The sequence below is a fragment of the Triturus cristatus genome, chromosome 1_1 (genome assembly GCF_964204655.1).
Source record: "Triturus cristatus chromosome 1_1, aTriCri1.1, whole genome shotgun sequence".
Lineage (NCBI taxonomy): Eukaryota > Metazoa > Chordata > Amphibia > Caudata > Salamandridae > Triturus > Triturus cristatus.
In genome coordinates this window covers 1068085070-1068103936 of record NC_140579.1, presented here as the reverse complement: position 1 = coordinate 1068103936, position 18867 = coordinate 1068085070, and the positions used below count along the sequence as shown (strand labels likewise).

Here is an 18867-nt window from a genome sequence, read left to right as displayed (position 1 = left end):
TACACACAGTGACGCACCCACAGACCAGTGATGTACACACAGGAACAGTAATGCACACATATATACGTACAGAGACACGCACACAAAGAGAGAGACGCACTTACAGAAACAAAGATGCATAGTTAAGATTGTGATGCAAAAAGAGAGATAGTGATGTACATATAGAGACGTACACTCAGAGACAAAGATGCACACACAGAGACGAAGACGTACACAGAAACAGTAATGCACAGATGAAGCCAGACAAAAAGAGGCATAGAAAAAAATGCATACAGGAACTGTATGTGTGTTTCTGTTTCAGTGTGTGCATATGTGTGTTAGTGTGTGTGTCTCTGTCTATTGTGTGCGTCTGTATGTGCGTATGTTTGTGTCCACATCTATGACTCAGTGTACGTGTCTGTCTCTGTGTACGCATCTGTGTGTCTGCCTATCGCTGTGTGTGTATTTTTTGTGTGTGTGTTTTTGTTTACTCTATTTGTTCCTGTCTAGGTCTGGGTGTCTCTGTGTGTCTGCCTCAGTATGTGTCTGTCTTTTTTTGGGTAACATTGTGTGTCTTTTTCTCTGTGTATGTGTCTTTGTACTTTTATGTGTGTGCCTGCCTCTATGTGTGTATGTCTATATGTTCTGCGCACAAATACACATACTTCATACGCCGCATTTCACAATAAATACATACAAAAAACACGCATTTGTGTGTGTGCCTATCTCTGCGTGTGTATCTGTGTGTATGTCTTTTCGTTTATCTGTGTTTGTTTCTCTCTCTCTATGTCTGTATGTCTCTCTGTGTCTTGCTCTGTCTGTGCATTTGTAACTTTACACCTTTGTGTGTGTGATTGTCTGTATGTGTGTATGTCTATATGTTGTACGCAATAGTACACCCATTTCATATGCTGCACTCCACATTAAATACATAAAATACATGATGCTCTGCTCCTCCTCACAAGAAGCAAACAACAATATGGTTTACACTAAATCTGCTTAAATAGGCTACAGGTTTTGCAAACCACCAAAACATTTTTCATTGTACACTGTCTCTTTGCTTACAGTTTCAACATATCTTTACTTCACGATATTCCTTTATTTAAAATACTTACAGCTTTTACTCCATATTACCCCTCCGCAATTGCAGATCCTTATGTTATATGGACACACTTTTATGTAACACACCACATATAACATTCATATATCCTATACATACACTTGCACATTTCCACGCACCGTTTACATTGCTTTTATAGTTTTTGGTTTACACTCCTCAACAAGTGTTCAACACAGAAATACACACACTATTTACTCTCCAATTTACACATGATAGCCATTTAATCTCAGACGAAAACAAGCATTTGCAATGCAATAGGTCTCGCATTTATAGGAGTTTGAGCTATTGGCATTGTAAATGACAATGCTTTTTATTTAAGTTTGTTTTTTAAAAAACATAAATAAAAGGCACTGTCATTTATAATGCCAATAGCTCAAACGCGTATAACTGCGAGACCTATTGCATTGCAAATGCTTGATTGTCCTTGTGTCAGTGTCTCTGTGCTCTGAGGTTGGGTTCTACCACATACCTTAAGTTCACTTTCCATTTTACACTATTCCAGCTCGCATATTCTACGTGCCTCCACTACTACACACCTTCCCTACTCCTACTACACATAATGCATTCTCTTCCCCATTCTGCAACAAGCCCCCCTTTCTCCTATTCTGCACCACACCTTCTGTTCCCTTTTACTCAAGGCACATTCCATTCAACACCATAAATATGATTCCTTATTCTGTAAGGCACTATCCAGCCACCATCTACCACACGCTGTGTATCTCCCATTGCACGGGATGCCTTGCATCGGCCATTCCCTACCCCGTGAGCGCATTGCATGTCCTCCCCTTTTATTTCGAGATATAATCCATCTGCAAGGCTTCCCTCCACAAACCATGGAATATTTTTCTACATTCAGTAGGATACTCTCCTCCTGAGTTTTAGTCCTCATTGCGCAACGTGCATGGGAATCTGTCACTTGCAGTGTTGCTGTGCAAATGCCTACATAGCCCTCTACGCAGACTTCTGTTCTCAATCCTATAGCACTTCTAACTTTATCTACAAGGTACCAACTGCACTGGTATAGGCGAATCACCACTTCTAATCAGTGTATGGAATGTGAACAAAGATGGGCTCTGCTGTGACTGTTTCGCGTGCGAACTCGAGCCAGAATCTCTCTCAGGAACTCTTTTGGCGGGTGCATGAATTGTTTTTCGGTGGCATGCAGAGGTTGCCTGCCAGATGCTGCAGGCATAGCCCATCACTGCCCAGTTATATGGCAGTCTTCTACTTGGGGTTACCAACTCGCTGCCTTTGGTTATCTAGAATAACCCTTCAGCATGGAATCCCGTAGTCTGGACAGCATGTTCCCAACCCCTAACTTCACTTTAATCACCAATATTTTGTCCCACTGCTACACATTAAGAGAGCTAAGATAACGCCCATAATGCCTTTTTTGTTGCGAGGGGGACAGGTGGGGCAGCTTCTAAGTTCACCACTAGGAGTGCTCAACTTGCACCATCATATTCACGCTCTCTCTCTTCCTATTTTTTTTAGGAGCCGACTTCCAGCCTTCTTCTTCAAATTTCAGTTTCGGAATGTGGAATACAGCTCAGGCAGGAATAAAACTTTCCTGTGCTTTGTGATGGACCTCCAAGGCAAGGAAACTGGGGTCTTCCGTGGGTATCCGGAAGATGAGCTCATCTCTGCCCACGCCGAAGAGGCCTTTTTCAACACTGTCCTGCCAGAGTGCAAGGCTGGCGTTAAATATCAGGTGACCTGGTACATGTCCTCCAGCCCGTGCGTGGCCTGCTCAGAGCGCATCGCCGGGGTGCTGAAGAAGAACAAGAACCTGCGGCTGATGGTCATGGTGGGGCGGCTTTTCATGTGGGAGGAGCCAGAGATCCAGGACAGCCTGCGCAAGCTGAAGGCTGCAGGCTGCAAGATGAAGATCATGGGCCCACAGGATTTCGAATTTGTCTGGAAAAATTTTGTCGAGCAGGAGGAAGGCCAGGACAGACCCTTCGTGCCGTGGGAAGACATACAGGAGAACTTTCTTTATTATGAAGAGAAGTTGGCCGAGATCCTGCAGTGAACACTGCCAGAGGTCCAGGATAGAGCTGCATTTCCTCCCAGGTTAGTTTGACTATTTTCCAAGAGATTCTCTCTTTCAAACTAAGACACAGTAAGATAATGAGGAGGTACATAGAGATGTAATTCATTAGCAAGTAGTAGACGTGAGCAAGCCATTAAAAGCTCGAGCTAGATGTTTGGCTTAGCTCGAGGTCCTTTTGACAGTTTGAGCCTAAAATACACTGACCTATCACATGGCAGCTGCTTGCCACCTGCCACACACGCTCTAGCTTCGTGCACTAAGTATTAAACACAGACATTAACCTTTGATGTAAAACAGGAGGGAAAGAGATACCCATCTACTGGATGAATTCCACAAAATGAAACCAGAAATCCTGAGCTCAATCTCGGCTTCCTCACTTGACAAAATGTTGTTACCCTAAGTAGTGGTGTCTCTAGAAGTGAACTCTAAGGGATATATATATATATTCGTCAACCGGCGCCAAAGTTATTCAAAATAGAATTTTCAGATTTGCTATGGAAACACGGTCCTAACTATAACTATCTACTGGCGACCGCCAGTAGATAATATATATATATATATATATATATATTATCTACTGGCGGTCGCCAGTAGATAGTTATAGTTAGGACCGTGTTTCCATAGGAAATCCGCAACATTCTATTTGGAATAACTTTGGCGCCGGTTGACGAATCCTCGCGAAATTTTCAAAATAGGTGGGGCGCTTCGCTCCGCTCCTACCCTGAAAGTCTCGGGGGGATTCGTCAAGCGGGGGCTGAGAAAAAAGGGGGGTGCCAAAACGCGATTTCCCCATGCAATTTTCCATAGGGACCTTTAGTCCAAGGTACAGCCCGAACGGCTGAACAGAATTACTTGAAATTTGGCAGAGAGGTAGTCCTCAGGTCAGGGATGTGCCTTTTGCAGGTCTGGTGTCAATCTGTTCAGTAGTTCCTGAGAAAATCAAAAGTAAAATCATATATATATGTGGGCGGAGCCTAACCACACATCTCATCCTGAGATCTGATTGGCTGTCAGCACTTCATCCAAGAAGTGTTGGCAGCCATCTTGGGACCAATATACATGATAGCACCTCATTAAAAAGCATTGCTGTTAATAGAAGGTTTTAAGACTTTAGTTACATTATAAATCATTTGTTGATGGTACCATACTCATTTTAGGAATTGTGGTATGTTCTAAGGTGATTTCACCATGTGAAAAAGCCTTCTGCTGGGATATCATGATTGAGAGAAAAATATTTTCTCATGCTTTTCCCACAGAGGTTTGGAAGGTGATCTATAAGCTAAACTGAGAGCTTATATTCTGTAAATTCACATTATCTTTCTCAGTCATGTGAGAATGAAGTCTGACATTCTCAGTAAAACATGTACATCCAACAAGGGCAGAGACTGTCAGTTGATTCCTTTGTGTTCTACTGCAGCTTCCCAGAGTGTTCCAAAGAACAACTAGAGCGCTAAAAGTCCTACTTATGATAAACGTATGGCACACCTGAAGCCATCTTGCTTGGATTAAAGTGGTAACTCTTAAAACATTTAATTTAAAAAGGAACAAAATTAGGGGGTTCATCTTTCCATAAAAAGTATGATTAGTGCTGCAGAAAGAAAAATTAGGGCACATTTTGAGTGACTTCTCAAATCCTCTTCTATTTCATTAAAAAATTCTGACATGCAGACTGAAACATGCACTTTCAATACCAGCAGCAGTTTTCCCTGGTGAGCAGTAGCTTTACTACAGTGATCTAATGAGCAAAAAGAGTGCTAACATTCTGAATTTATAGCAAATGTGTGACACATCTGAATGCCTTTGGAATCAAAGTAAAAAACTGAAAGTATTTCCTACTGAGGAGACTGCAGTAAATGAGGAAATTAGGAAACTTCATAACAAATAAGTCTGCCAAGATGGCCACCAGAGACAAAAGAGCCCAAATGTAGCCCAAATATCACCCAGATGTAGCCCAAGTATAGCCCAATGACAGAATGTCCCAGAGTGTTCTTAAAAACAACTAGAGCGCTTACTGTCTTCATTATGACAAAAGTATGGCACACCTGAAGCCATCTTGATTGGAATAATCTGGTAACACTTAAAACATTTAATTTAAAAAGGAACACAATGAGGGGGTTCATTTTGCCATAGAAATTATGATTAATGCTGAAGAAAGAAAATGAGGGCACATTTTGAGTGACTTCTCAAATCCTCTTCTATTTCATTAAAAAATTCTGACATGCAGACTGAAACATGCACTTTTAATACCAGGAGCAGACTTCCATGGTGAACAGTAGTTTTACTACAGTGATCTAATGAGCAACTAGAGTGCTAACATTAAGAGTTTATGGCAAATGTGTGACATATCTGAATACCTTCATGATGGAATCAAAGTAAAAAACTGAAAGCATTTCCTACTGAGGAGACTGCAGTACATGAGGAAATTAGGAAACTTCATAACAAATAAATCTCCCAAGATGGCCACCGGAGACAAAAGAGCCCAAATGTAGCCCAAAATCACCCAGATATAGCCCAAATATAGCCCAATGACAGAAGTGTGCAAAACACTTATTTTGTGTTTTTGCAGTGTTATATAGTGCAGACTTGTCAGGTATTGGAGTGCTTTACATGAGCATTGGTTACATCACACAAGAACAAATTCATTTTGGTTGTAGACATGGGGAGACTAAGTGATTTGACCAGAATCACAGAATGTCGAGCTGAAGCAGAAACTCCAACCTGGTTCCCCAGTTGCAAAGTCTGCAGTTCTGGAAGTAACACCACATCCTCTCCCCTAAGTGCATTATTTAATCAAGTGGTCAACTGGATAAAAAAACATAAAGGTAACAAATAATTTAAAAGTGCTTTCTCGCTATTTGAAAACTCAGAAAATATGTCCTTATTTTAGTCTTTTAGAGCACTAACCATAATTTTGATGCCAATAAGACCCTCTCATATATGTAATTTCTAAAGGAAATGCTCTAGGTATTACAGTTTTGATTACATCAAGATGACGTCAGGCGTTCCACACTTTTGTAATAAATATAGAATGTTAGCAATCTAGTTGTTCATTAGGATACTGTTGAGAGGCAGAGGCCAGTGGCACAGACTCTGAAAATTGAAGGCAGGTAGGAGGGTGCAAAGGCAACAATTTAACCACACTGAGCAGGCAGGAAGGGCCATGGCAGCACAACAGACTACGGAGGGCAGTGGAAAGGGGGGCAGGGGCAACAAACCAACAATACAGGACTTGCAAGAGAGGCTGTGGCAATGTAATAGACCATTGTGGGCAGAAGGAAGAGGCAATGGTAGTACAACCATACATGCCAACAGACCCGATTCAGCCAGGAAACGTCCAATGTTTTTAAGCTCAAATGGGCTTTATTTGATCTGTCTCCTGTCTACAATCTCCTCTTTTTCAATGTAACTCAAAGGGGAAAATCAATACCCCAGTTTTTTTCAAAATCTCCCTCTTACCAAGTTCAAAATGTTCGCAAGTATGGTACATTGGATCATGGAAGGAAATGGGGTAGGGACATGGACTTGGATAACAGAGGACAGGAGGGACACGGAGAGGTGCACCAAACTGACCCTGCAGGGCAGGCATCAGGGTTTGCAGCAGCACAATACACCACACAGGACATGCGGGACGGGAGTGCAGCACAACAATCCATAGAAAGCAAGAGGGAGGGGACAGGACCATGCACATGGACAACAGAGAACAGAGGGGCAAGAGGCAGCACCATAATGGACAGACAGGAGAGAAAGCTGCAGCATAACAGACCATAAAGGGCAGGAGGGATGGATCAGGGGCATTACAATGGAACAGACAAGCCAGGAGGGAGGGGGTAGGGGTCTGCACATGTAAACAGAGGGCTGGGGGCAAGGGGGCAGGGCAGGAGCAGCAAGATAGCCATGGAGGTCAGGCAGGATGGGCACTAGAAGCAAGACACACCATGAAGAGCAACAGTGAGACTGTGATGGCATACACACAGACCATGGAGGGAAGGTGGGAGGGGTTCAGGGGCAGCTAACTGACCACACAGGGAAGGTGGGAGGGGCCATGGCAGCACAGAAGACCATGCATGGCAAGTGGGAGGGTTAGTGGTAGCACAATGGCTATGATGGGCAAGAAGGAGGGTGCAGGGGCATGCACAAAGGACGATGGAGGATAGAAGGGAGGGTCAGGACCTGTGCACAGACAAGAAAGTTCAGGGAAAGGGGCCTCACAACAGACCGCACGGGGCAGTCAGGAGGAGCAGTTGCAGCACAACAGACCAGGGAGGGCAGAAGGGTGTGGCAGTACAATGGACCATGTAGGACAGGAGGAAGAGGATAGGGGCATGGCATGTGGACAGTTAGGGTGGAGGTGGCAGGGACAGGTTACAGTCATCTGACAATGCTAGGCAGGTGGGAGGGGAGTGGCAGCTCAACAGAACACTCAGAGTAGATAGGAGTGGCAGGTCCATGGAACATGGTGGGCAAAAAGGATGGAGCAGGGGCATACACAAAGACATCGGAGGGCAGGGGGAAGGAGAATAGGGGCAGCAAGCTAAGCACAGAGCAGTAGGTCAATGATGGGGCATAGAATTGGGCAATGGAGGGCAGGAGGAGTGGACTGGTACATCATACTAAATTGAGGGCAGTGGCAGCACATCAGACCATGCATGGCAGGAGGGAGGAGGCTAGTCCATGGATTCACACAACAGAGGATAGGGAGGAGGGGGATGGGGCAGCAAGCTAACTGTTCAGAGAAGGCGGGTATTAGGAACTTTATTGCTTTTAAAACGTGTGTCTGTGCGAACTACTTAAAATATGAACAACTATGCAGCATAATCTCACTTTTATTCAGGAAGAAGAGGACGTTTGTGACTGTGACTCCGGGCTCACTTGGCAGAAACACCCCCTGACCCTCCACCCCCTATCGCAAAATGTAATGCCCGTTAAAAGGGTAGGTGAACACAGTGTTATATAGAACATAGTCCTGAGAGCACGATTGAAAATGAAGAACTAGATATAGTGTATGGTATAAACTATGCACCAAAAAGTGTGATATAAGATGAACCGGGCGTGAAATATAATATGCAATACATTGTGCGCAATGACAGATTCATTGGAGAGCGCGAGATAGCACAGGCACTAGCGCGTGCTATGCGATATGCGCCTTGGAGTGTAATATGCACAGGGCAGTGTTGTGTAACCTAACTAGTCTCTAAAGTTGTAATATAAAATATGTGCTGGGGAGTGTAACATTGCATATGCACTGTGACAAAGATATGGATCCCAGATTGTAATATGTATGGCATAGCACTGTGCGTTATAACATAGGCATCGAGGAAGGCACGTTAGATGGGGCAATATAACCCGTGCGAAGACAAGTGTGGCATGACATATTCACGGGGTGGTGTTACAGTGCACATGGGCTAGAGAGTGTCATAGCATATGCACTAGCTAGTGGAATACAACATAGAGGTGTGTGGCACTCAGCAGGGAATGGTGGGTGTAACACAGCATTGGGCTCTGCCAGGAGCGCGCTGTGACTCTCAAGTGATGTTCGTCCCCTTTCCAGAGAGTAAAATAAAAAGTATTACACATCCGGCAGTGGATGTGTGTTTTATTAACCGTGAGGGGGGTTTCTTGCATAGTTTTGGTCGAATTTTTGTCGATTTCCCCTGTTAATGGCTTGGTGTGCATGTGTATTAAATGTGCCCGTCAATAGCTACCCATGTTTATATAAATAAACGACAAGGGTGTCTACAGGGATTAGGCACGGTAGGGCATCAGACATGTCAGAGCTTCACTAGTGGTGTAAATACATTCCACGTGGATTCATTGTATGCATAGTCGCCTTTTAATGAATATCACGCAAATCGTCATGGTGATAGGTACGTACGGTTTGTCCAGCATGTCCTAGGTGTGTCTATAAATATAAATATATATTTTTTTAAAATAATAATAAACAGTGGCCGGCCCTGGGGATTGGGGTAAAAAAAATATAATTAGGAGACAGGCCCTGGGGGATGGGGTCATCAGGGCCAATAAATTAGAATAAGAAGGGGAACCACACAGCCCCCCTTCTTAAAAAATTAAAATAAATAAAAGACTGGCATTGTGCCGGAGGCCACACCCCCTCCTTGCAGCACTCTGCAAACGCGCCCCCTGGCGAGTTGTAAGTTGGGGAATTAATTCCTCTTCAATACTGAGGGTCCCTGAGGGCCAACTAGCCCAACAGGCATCTCCAGTAGGCACCAGGGAGCTGCGCTGCAGACAGGTGTTCTGAGGCCAAGCCCCTTTTTACACCTGTGGCGCTTACTGGAGGTACCTAGTGGTCTAGTTTGACCCTAGGGACCCTTAGGATTCAAGGGGACTTAATCTCTCAACTTAGAACAGCCACAGGGTGCGTTTACACAGTGGTGAAGGGAGGGAACGGGGCCTGAGGTGACGTGAGCAAACACGCACTATGGCACGTTTTAAATTGGGGATATAATTTTCCTTCAATACTGTGGGCCCCTGGGGGCTAACTAGCCCACCAAGTGCTTCCAGTAAGCGCCACTGAGCTGCATTGCAGAGAGGTGGTCCAGGCCGTGCCACTTTTTACACCTCTCTGCAAAGCAGCTCTGTGGCACTTACTGGAGGTACCTAGTGGGCTAGTTGGACCCTAGGGACCCTCAGGATTCAAATGAACTTAATCTCCCAACTAGAAACGGACACAGGGCGTGTTTACACAGTGGTGAAGGGAGGAGATGGGGCCTGAGTTAACGTGTGCAAAAACGCCCTGTGGCCTGTTTTAAGAGGTAGTTTTAATCCCCCTGCCCTATTATATACTAGGGGCTTACAGAGGAGGTCATGCTAATCACAGGGGGACCCCAATGCATAATGTTCCCTAGTGTATGTAGGTGTTTTCACTGTATTCTAAGTGTCTTTTAACATAGCACTGGCTCTAGGACTGGTTAGTCAGACTCAGTTACAACCAGTATCCGTCTGAAAAAGTTGAGAGTACAGGATGATTTTGCAACAAGGCTTCTTTCTGCTCTTCTTTTTGTTCTTTCTGCACGTTATCCTTCTTCCTGCTCTTTTCTTCGTCTTTGAGGACTTCTGTTGCTTCTTTCTGCACTTCTTTTTTTTCTTTCTGTGCATTTTTTCTTCTTTCTTCACATGTCCTATCGCTGTAGGCATAGTTAGAAATTAGCATTTAAAAAACCTTTGAAATTCACAGAAAAAACCATAGGTTTCAGGCACGTTATAGTTAGGATTTATCAAACAGGCAATGCAGCACACCACAAAAATCACATACACCCCACAAGCCAAACTTATTTCCGGGTGTAGTCCGTTAATTGTAAATATTGTTCAAAGCACAAAATCAATATCCGTTCTTGATATCACTGGATATATAGTATTTATTCGGTAGTAATCATATAGGTGTCCAAATTTTCACAGCGCAGCCGACGCGCGTTTCGCCCAACGGGCTTTCTCAAGGCTGCATATATACAAAAGAAAAGAAAAACATGGTATCTAATCACCTGTACACACAGATATATAACCAATATTGTCAACTGTACTATGCGTACACAACAAAGTCATTAAGTTGAAAATGCAAACCTAATCCAAAATCTATCATATAATTTAGTACATTCAAAAACAGGGCTCCAGGGGAAAGTACCCTCAGAAACAGAGTGCTCCCCTCGAGTGGGCGATTGATAGAGAGATACGTTCCGAAAGGTTCCCCAGATGGAAAGAACGTGCATGTAAAAGACACCAATGAGTAACTGAATCCTGTCTCTTTAAGTTACCCAATTCAATCATGTGCATATAATCTAAATTATATGATAGATTTTGGATCATGTGCATATCACCAATATAAATATGAGTGTTAATGGGGGTGCCCATGTTGGATATTAAATCAGCCAAAAAATATGGGACATGCTCGTAAGGTGCTCGAGGTAAGTGTCTACGAGATGACGTGGTCTCACCTTAAACAATTCAATGTCTCGTTCGAAAATAGAATGTAAAGTTTGTGAAGTCTGTAATAAAAAATACCGAACCAGATCAAAGCACTGGTAATAAACTGTCACCAAAACTAACAAAAGGCCATGTGACACAAGAACGATTAGGTTCATCACACCGTACTCAAATGCCAGTCCTGAAATATTTAAAATTCTGAAAAGACACTGGCATTTATTGACAGATGATGAAAAGATTTTGGAGGCGGTGGGATCCAGACCTAATATCACTTTTGCTAGGGGCAATACTCTGAGACAAACCCTATGCCCCAGTTTTATCCCAAAAATTGATCAAACGACATGGCTACCGGTTAAACCAAAGGGGTTTTTCAGATGTGGGACTTGTACAACAAATTTTGCTGATCGAGCACTCGTTTTGCATATAACCTACCATTACATGTGATATTACTATTTTTTGAATTGTGTTGTGTCCAGGGTTTTGACTATTTACCCACTGCATGCTGTATTCTGACAACTGACTATGGCCAATTTTGAGGATAATAGAGATGCGTTGCTAGAAGATCTCTTTAGTAATGAAACAATGGCAGGTCAAGCTAACACTAATACAACCGGCAAAGAAGGAATGAGACAAAAATTCATTAGATTAGAGAGGTTGAAACGTCAGGAACTCTCCAGATGGTGGGACGCAACAATTTTACGCAAATACATAGAAAAGGGACAGGTACCCAGGGGTCTCCGAATTCTTATTTTTCCCTCATTCGAAGATCTGGACAGGGGTCATCTTAAAGAATGGGAAAGATTACTTTCTAACTCATCGGTCGGAATGATGGAGATTTTGATCAAGGATGCTGAACTTAAACGCAGTAAAATCATCTTAGAGATCACTAAATTGGAAGAGGAAATACAAGAATTAAACTTACCGGAAGTAAGGGATAAAAACATGGTAATTCTTAAAGAAGTACTATATAAACATCAATTATACTTAAAAGATAAAAAATCTCAGAAAATCAGGAGGGATGAAAGAGACTACAAACAGGGAAGGGTTTACACCTTCGCTAAAAAATTTGATAATGTTGGAATGGACGTGAATTCGGCTGGTTCTGGACATCCCCCACGACCAACTGACACGGCCAGTACCCCAGACACGTCCAGTATTAGCAGTGCTACGAGCAGCGAATCATTGAACATACAAACACGGGGGGAGGGGGCTACATCTGACCCCTTTTTTTTAGAACTACAACGCTTCAGGAAAGGGAACAAGCAGTCATACAGGAAAGATATGGGCCAAAAAAGGCAAGAAGGGGAAAAACTAGTCACAGGCGGACAAGAAAGAACAGGGGTGACCACGAGATCAAGTGCACGCAACCAAAAGAATTGATAAATGTTGCCAATGCTACATGCACGGATATTGTGAATGTTGTAAATCTTTCGGATCATGTGCTGAATGAACATGAAATTAAAATTTTGAGCAAAGGACTGAGCTTCTGTCCCAGTACTGTTCCAGACTTTACGTCGCTACATGTAAGTTGTTTTAAATTTGTTAGAAAGATCAAACTGTTTAAATACTTTCAAGATAAACAACAACTGGGCAGTACCACTGATATCGCTACTTACTCAGAGAACTTACCTTCAATCAGGGACATCAGAGATGTTCAATTATTACTTTCAATTGACGATAGTGATAGGACTCCATCATTACAAGACGTAGCAATGGATCTAGACTTGGATACATTTGCCAGCTCAGACAGTGGGCTGAGACACAAATCTAGATTTACACCACAAATGCCAAGTCACAATTTGATAGATCGATTCCAGCATAATATCTTTAGGGATCTATACAAATTAGAAGACAAATACCTTTTAAAGAAAATACATCACCCAACTAACATATCAAGGGAGGAAAAACAGGCTTTGTTCAATCTTAAAAATGACTCCTCCCTTGTCATCCGGGAGGCTGACAAGGGAGGTAATGTGGTACTCATGAATAAATCTGACTACATGGCTGAAATAACCAGACAATTAAATGATGATATGACATACCAACTTTTAGATCATAATCCACTTTATGCCACTAAAGAACTTATTTGCAACACGTTACGGTTTTGGAAAGACAAATGTTTGATTACAGATATTGAATTTAAATATCTTTACAATGACACACCAACCATACCGTGCATGTACGTCTTACCCAAAATACATAAAAATGCACCCTTTCCCCCGGGCAGGCCAATCATCTTGGGAATCGGATCTCCAACTGAGCGTATCTCAGAATATATTGATTCATATTTACAACCATTGGTAGTGAACTTACCATTGTTCATAAAGGACACTACAGAGGTGCTAAGCAAGATTTCGGATGTAGACTGGGTAGAGGGACACTATCTTGTGACTTTGGATGTGTGTTCCCTCTACACAAGTATACCTATGGACATGGGAATCCTGGCAGTACAATATTTCTTGGAATCTAGGTCTATACAATACCTGGAACACACGGTGATGTTATTGGAATTAACAGAATTGGTGTTGAAAAACAACATTTTTATTCACAATGATGTTTGGTACCGACAAATTAGAGGTGTGGCAATGGGGGCAAAATTTTCGCCCTCATTTGCCAATCTCTATATGGGCTATTTTGAGCTCAATCACATCTGGAAGAAGGGCCCCAGTCTATTAACGGATAATGTCCTTTTCTTAGGCCGTTATATAGACGATATACTCATGTTTTGGTCAGGTACAAAAACAATGTTAGATGAATTTTTTGAGTATCTAAACAATAATCCCTTCAACTTAACTTTCACCAAAACAGTAAGCACCACACATATTAATTTTCTTGACATCACAATCATAGTTGATAAGAATAAACTAATATCACGTCCATACAGAAAGGATACGGCATGCAACGCAGTCCTGCATGCCACTAGTGCACATCCACCATCACAAATCAAAGCAATCCCTTTGGGGGAGATGATCCGCACAAAAAGAAATTGCAGCGATACACAAACATTGGAGCAGGAACTAAACACAGTTGAACAACGATTTTTGGCTAGAGGATATAAAGTTTCTGATATCCGTAAGGCACGAAAAAGTGTAAATAGCATGACAAGAACAGATTTGCTGAAGGGCCGCACCAAAACTAACAAAAGGCCATGTGACACAAGAACGATTAGGTTCATCACACCGTACTCAAATGCCAGTCCTGAAATATTTAAAATTCTGAAAAGACACTGGCATTTATTGACAGATGATGAAAAGATTTTGGAGGCGGTGGGATCCAGACCTAATATCACTTTTGCTAGGGGCAATACTCTGAGACAAACCCTATGCCCCAGTTTTATCCCAAAAATTGATCAAACGACATGGCTACCGGTTAAACCAAAGGGGTTTTTCAGATGTGGGACTTGTAATGTCTGCCCCTTTGCGCTGAACAGGACCACCACTTTTAAATACAATTCTGAAAAAACCCATATAGTCAATGGGTTTATCAATTGCAATACTAAATTTGTAATTTACTGCATTATTTGTATATGTGGAAAAATTTATGTAGGTAGTACGATCAGACCACTTAAGGAACGGATACAAGAGCACATAAGGGCCATCAGAAACAATAATACCCAGTATGCGTTGGCCTCACATTTTAATACCTTACATAACCATACAGAACTGATTAGGATAACGTTTCATGGCCTTGAGGTTATACTGCCACATCAAAGAGGTGGCAATAGAGTGAGTGTCTTAAGACAGAAAGAATGTAAATGGATCATCTCCCTGAGAGCAGTGGAACACGGGATTAACATTGATAAGGAGCTGTTTGAATTTTTATAAGTCAATGTTTGATGTACAATGAGAGATAACTATGATTGTCTGTTCTGGGAAATTATTCGACTGATGCTGATTCCAACTGTTAATGTTTCTGAATTTAACATGTACCAATGATGTAACAAAAGACCACTCGGACTTCATGCGTTACAGAATAGCATTTTTGACATATGTTGTGGCTCCAGGATTCTTATTCCATATGACCTGCTGCTATCTGTCCTTTCTATTGCTATTTTATTAATATTTTTCACATAATATTAGGACTTCTGGTTTACCTAACATCACTGGGGATACAAAATTTCGTTTTGTTTCTGTGAAAAAGACGTGTGACATGCCTAGATACACGACTTATGTATTTATAACATACATATTGGATCATTCCAATATGGCCGCCAGTCCATGATAGTGAACTTCGTCTACCTAATTTTGTAGTCCACTTTCCATTTTTATGACCTCACGCTCCGCTTTTATTTCCGACAATGGCGGGAGGCACACGGATACCAAACGCCCATACACTGTGATAGTACGAGTTACAGCAGCAATGGTGAGTGTTACATGGGGCTGTTGTTGTGACGAGCTTTATATAATGCGAGCTGTTTTAGCGCGACTTTGGCCACCGTAATGGCGACGGATAGATTGTTTTTGCATTTATCCGGGCCAGATGATATTGTTGGGAACTAACATGAGATACTAGAGACGCTGGGTTTATAGGTACGATACCGTGTTGTATTTTGATAATAAGGCCGTTTTTTATGCACATAATGCAAATCAAAGGATGTGAATCAATATGAATATGTACGAATGATTTTACATTGTAGGCGTCACGGTAACTTGCTGACATAACGCTAATTTCTGGGTTTGAATACCAAATCCAAGACTTATACGCGTACATTTGATTCGTTGCGGTAACGATATATATGGAACTTGGCAGTGATTACTTATTTGTACAATATACTTGTTTCAGAGTGGACGGATCCTGGTCCTTCTGATTGCTCCAACAATATTACATTGCGGTAAACGCCGACAGTGTCCTATCTAAGGCACTCTTTAAAAATTACACGGGACGATTCTGTCAAGATTAGGTAAGCAATACCTAACGTTTTGATAAACGGTGTGTCAGATATCGTGACAGTTTATTACCAGTGCTTTGATCTGGTTCGGTATTTTTTATTACAGACTTCACAAACTTTACATTCTATTTTCGAACGAGACATTGAATTGTTTAAGGTGAGACCACGTCATCTCGTAGACACTTACCTCGAGCACCTTACGAGCATGTCCCATATTTTTTGGCTGATTTAATATCCAACATGGGCACCCCCATTAACACTCATATTTATATTGGTGATATGCACATGATTGAATTGGGTAACTTAAAGAGACAGGATTCAGTTACTCATTGGTGTCTTTTACATGCACGTTCTTTCCATCTGGGGAACCTTTCGGAACGTATCTCTCTATCAATCGCCCACTCGAGGGGAGCACTCTGTTTCTGAGGGTACTTTCCCCTGGAGCCCTGTTTTTGAATGTACTAAATTATATGATAGATTTTGGATTAGGTTTGCATTTTCAACTTAATGACTTTGTTGTGTACGCATAGTACAGTTGACAATATTGGTTATATATCTGTGTGTACAGGTGATTAGATACCATGTTTTTCTTTTCTTTTGTATATATGCAGCCTTGAGAAAGCCCGTTGGGCGAAACGCGCGTCGGCTGCGCTGTGAAAATTTGGACACCTATATGATTACTACCGAATAAATACTATATATCCAGTGATATCAAGAACGGATATTGATTTTGTGCTTTGAACAATATTTACAATTAACGGACTACACCCGGAAATAAGTTTGGCTTGTGGGGTGTATGTGATTTTTGTGGTGTGCTGCATTGCCTGTTTGATAAATTGTAACATCTTGGGAATTTTCTATTCTTTGAGATGACTATTACTCTAGGTGGATGAGTATGTGGTGATTTGCTAGCACCCAATACAACTGTGAATAATAACCTATTGCATTACAGCGCATACTTTACGATGTGCAGGTCCTCATAGCATATCCACTGTTAATTATTTCTATACGTTATAGTTAGGAATTAGCATTTAAAAAAACCTTTGAAATTCACTGAAAAAACCATAGGTTTCAGGCACGTTATAGTTAGGAATTAGCATTTAAAAAACCTTAAAAATTCACTGAAAAAACCATAGGTTTCAGGGGTGTTATAGTTAGCTGGACTTTTCACTTGTACAAAACCATTGAAATTCCCCCGTTATAGTTAGTTCAGCTAACTATAACTCGCGCGCCCGCAATGCACTGCTGATGACGTCACATATTACATCACTCATGACATGGTCAGTGACATCACTCATAACATCACTGCTGACATCTCAAATGACATCACTCATGACATCACTGATGACATCATCCTTGTGATAGAGTGGCAGACCTCCTCTCACCCTAATATAACCTTTGATACGCACATTCAAAAATAGAGACTAAACTTTTCAAAACAATGGACATACCAATACCAGTTACAACAACCTTTTCAGTAATTCTAAGATCCACATACACATCCACTCATTCACCAACAGTCCTATACAGTCACTCATACATGTATTCACTCATCATATGTACTCATACAACTATACATCCTGTTACACAATGCCACTCATCCATAGAGTTACTCACACACATAGTCACTCATGCTAATAAAGAATCAAACATACATTTATTTGCATATACAGTTATACACACACCACCACACTTACTTCTACGGAAACTTACACATACTTAGTCTTTTAAACAATCACTTATAGAAACACATACTTATTCATACAGGAACTCTTTCAATCTCTCACTCTCACCTATACTCACTTATATACACCAATAGTCACATATACTAGTTTAAAACATATGTAGTTACTCATAAAGACACTATTGAGACAGTCATTCACTCACTAACACACCCATACACACACTCATCCACCCATACAGTCCTGCACACATGCTGTCTTCAACACATACAAAGAGTGAGTCACTCATTCATGCACCTATGCACTACGTAATACCCCCCACCGAACCATGCAGACACTCAGACTGATACTCAAAAACCCAACTAATAACCTATATAGACACCCATGTAGCTACTCACCAACCCATGCAGCCACTTATACACAAAGTGAGAGACTGATACAGATATTTACATATTTAAACATTACTCACTAAGCCATGTATTCACTATGATACACTTAATCAGTCAGTTACACAATCCATTCTACTACTCTAAAATCTACCCAGATTAGACATGTGCCATCCTGCCTTCCATCTACTAAAGCTCCAACTAAGCCCCTCCAAACGAATAAAAACATGCAAAGTAAGCAATTGATAATATAGCCGATAATTTGACCTCGGAATCAAATTTAGCTTCAACACAAATGAACAACGTGCCTATTAAGGAAGGTGGCCTAAAGAATACCCTTAATAAACCTCGGCAATCCCACAATATAGTGGATCTTCCTCCTGAAGCTGCTCCCTATGCAATTGTTCTAGCTGGCGTCCCTGAGCTCACTAATGATATCAGGGAAGATCATCAAAGCCTTCGGAATAAAGTGATCTATTGGCTGCGCAAGAATAGACCATTGCCCGCCTATATTAATGGGGAAATACTGCATGTTAGGCGTTGTGAATGGGTGGGGTCGCGTCCCAAAGACATAAAAGGGGACGTAATTATAGTAAATTTTAAAGACCACAGAGCAGTCAGACACATTGGGGATTGGTATGATTACATTAGCAGTGATACTGTTTCGACACATTATCTTAACTATTTTTACCCATATTCACCAGTTCAATATCGCTCAAACCAGGAGGACGGTTGGCAGATTGTCAATAGATCAGAACCTAACCATTACGGCCGTAGTCGATTTTCACTTGCACAAACACGTGAATCATTCAATTGCCAGT

At 41.7% G+C, this 18867-nt stretch overlaps 1 protein-coding gene across 1 annotated transcript in view; it reads left to right on the top strand.

Moving 5' to 3' along the window:
• LOC146871551 (C->U-editing enzyme APOBEC-2-like) overlaps positions 1–18867 on the top strand; it is a 154629-nt gene that overhangs the window by 92888 nt on the left and 42874 nt on the right. Inside the window, exon 2 of the mRNA XM_085651160.1 lies at positions 2594–3172. Within this exon, the coding sequence (XP_085507286.1) occupies positions 2594–3131 (538 nt within the window). The 3' untranslated portion in view covers positions 3132–3172. The remainder of the gene's footprint in view (positions 1–2593; positions 3173–18867) is intronic.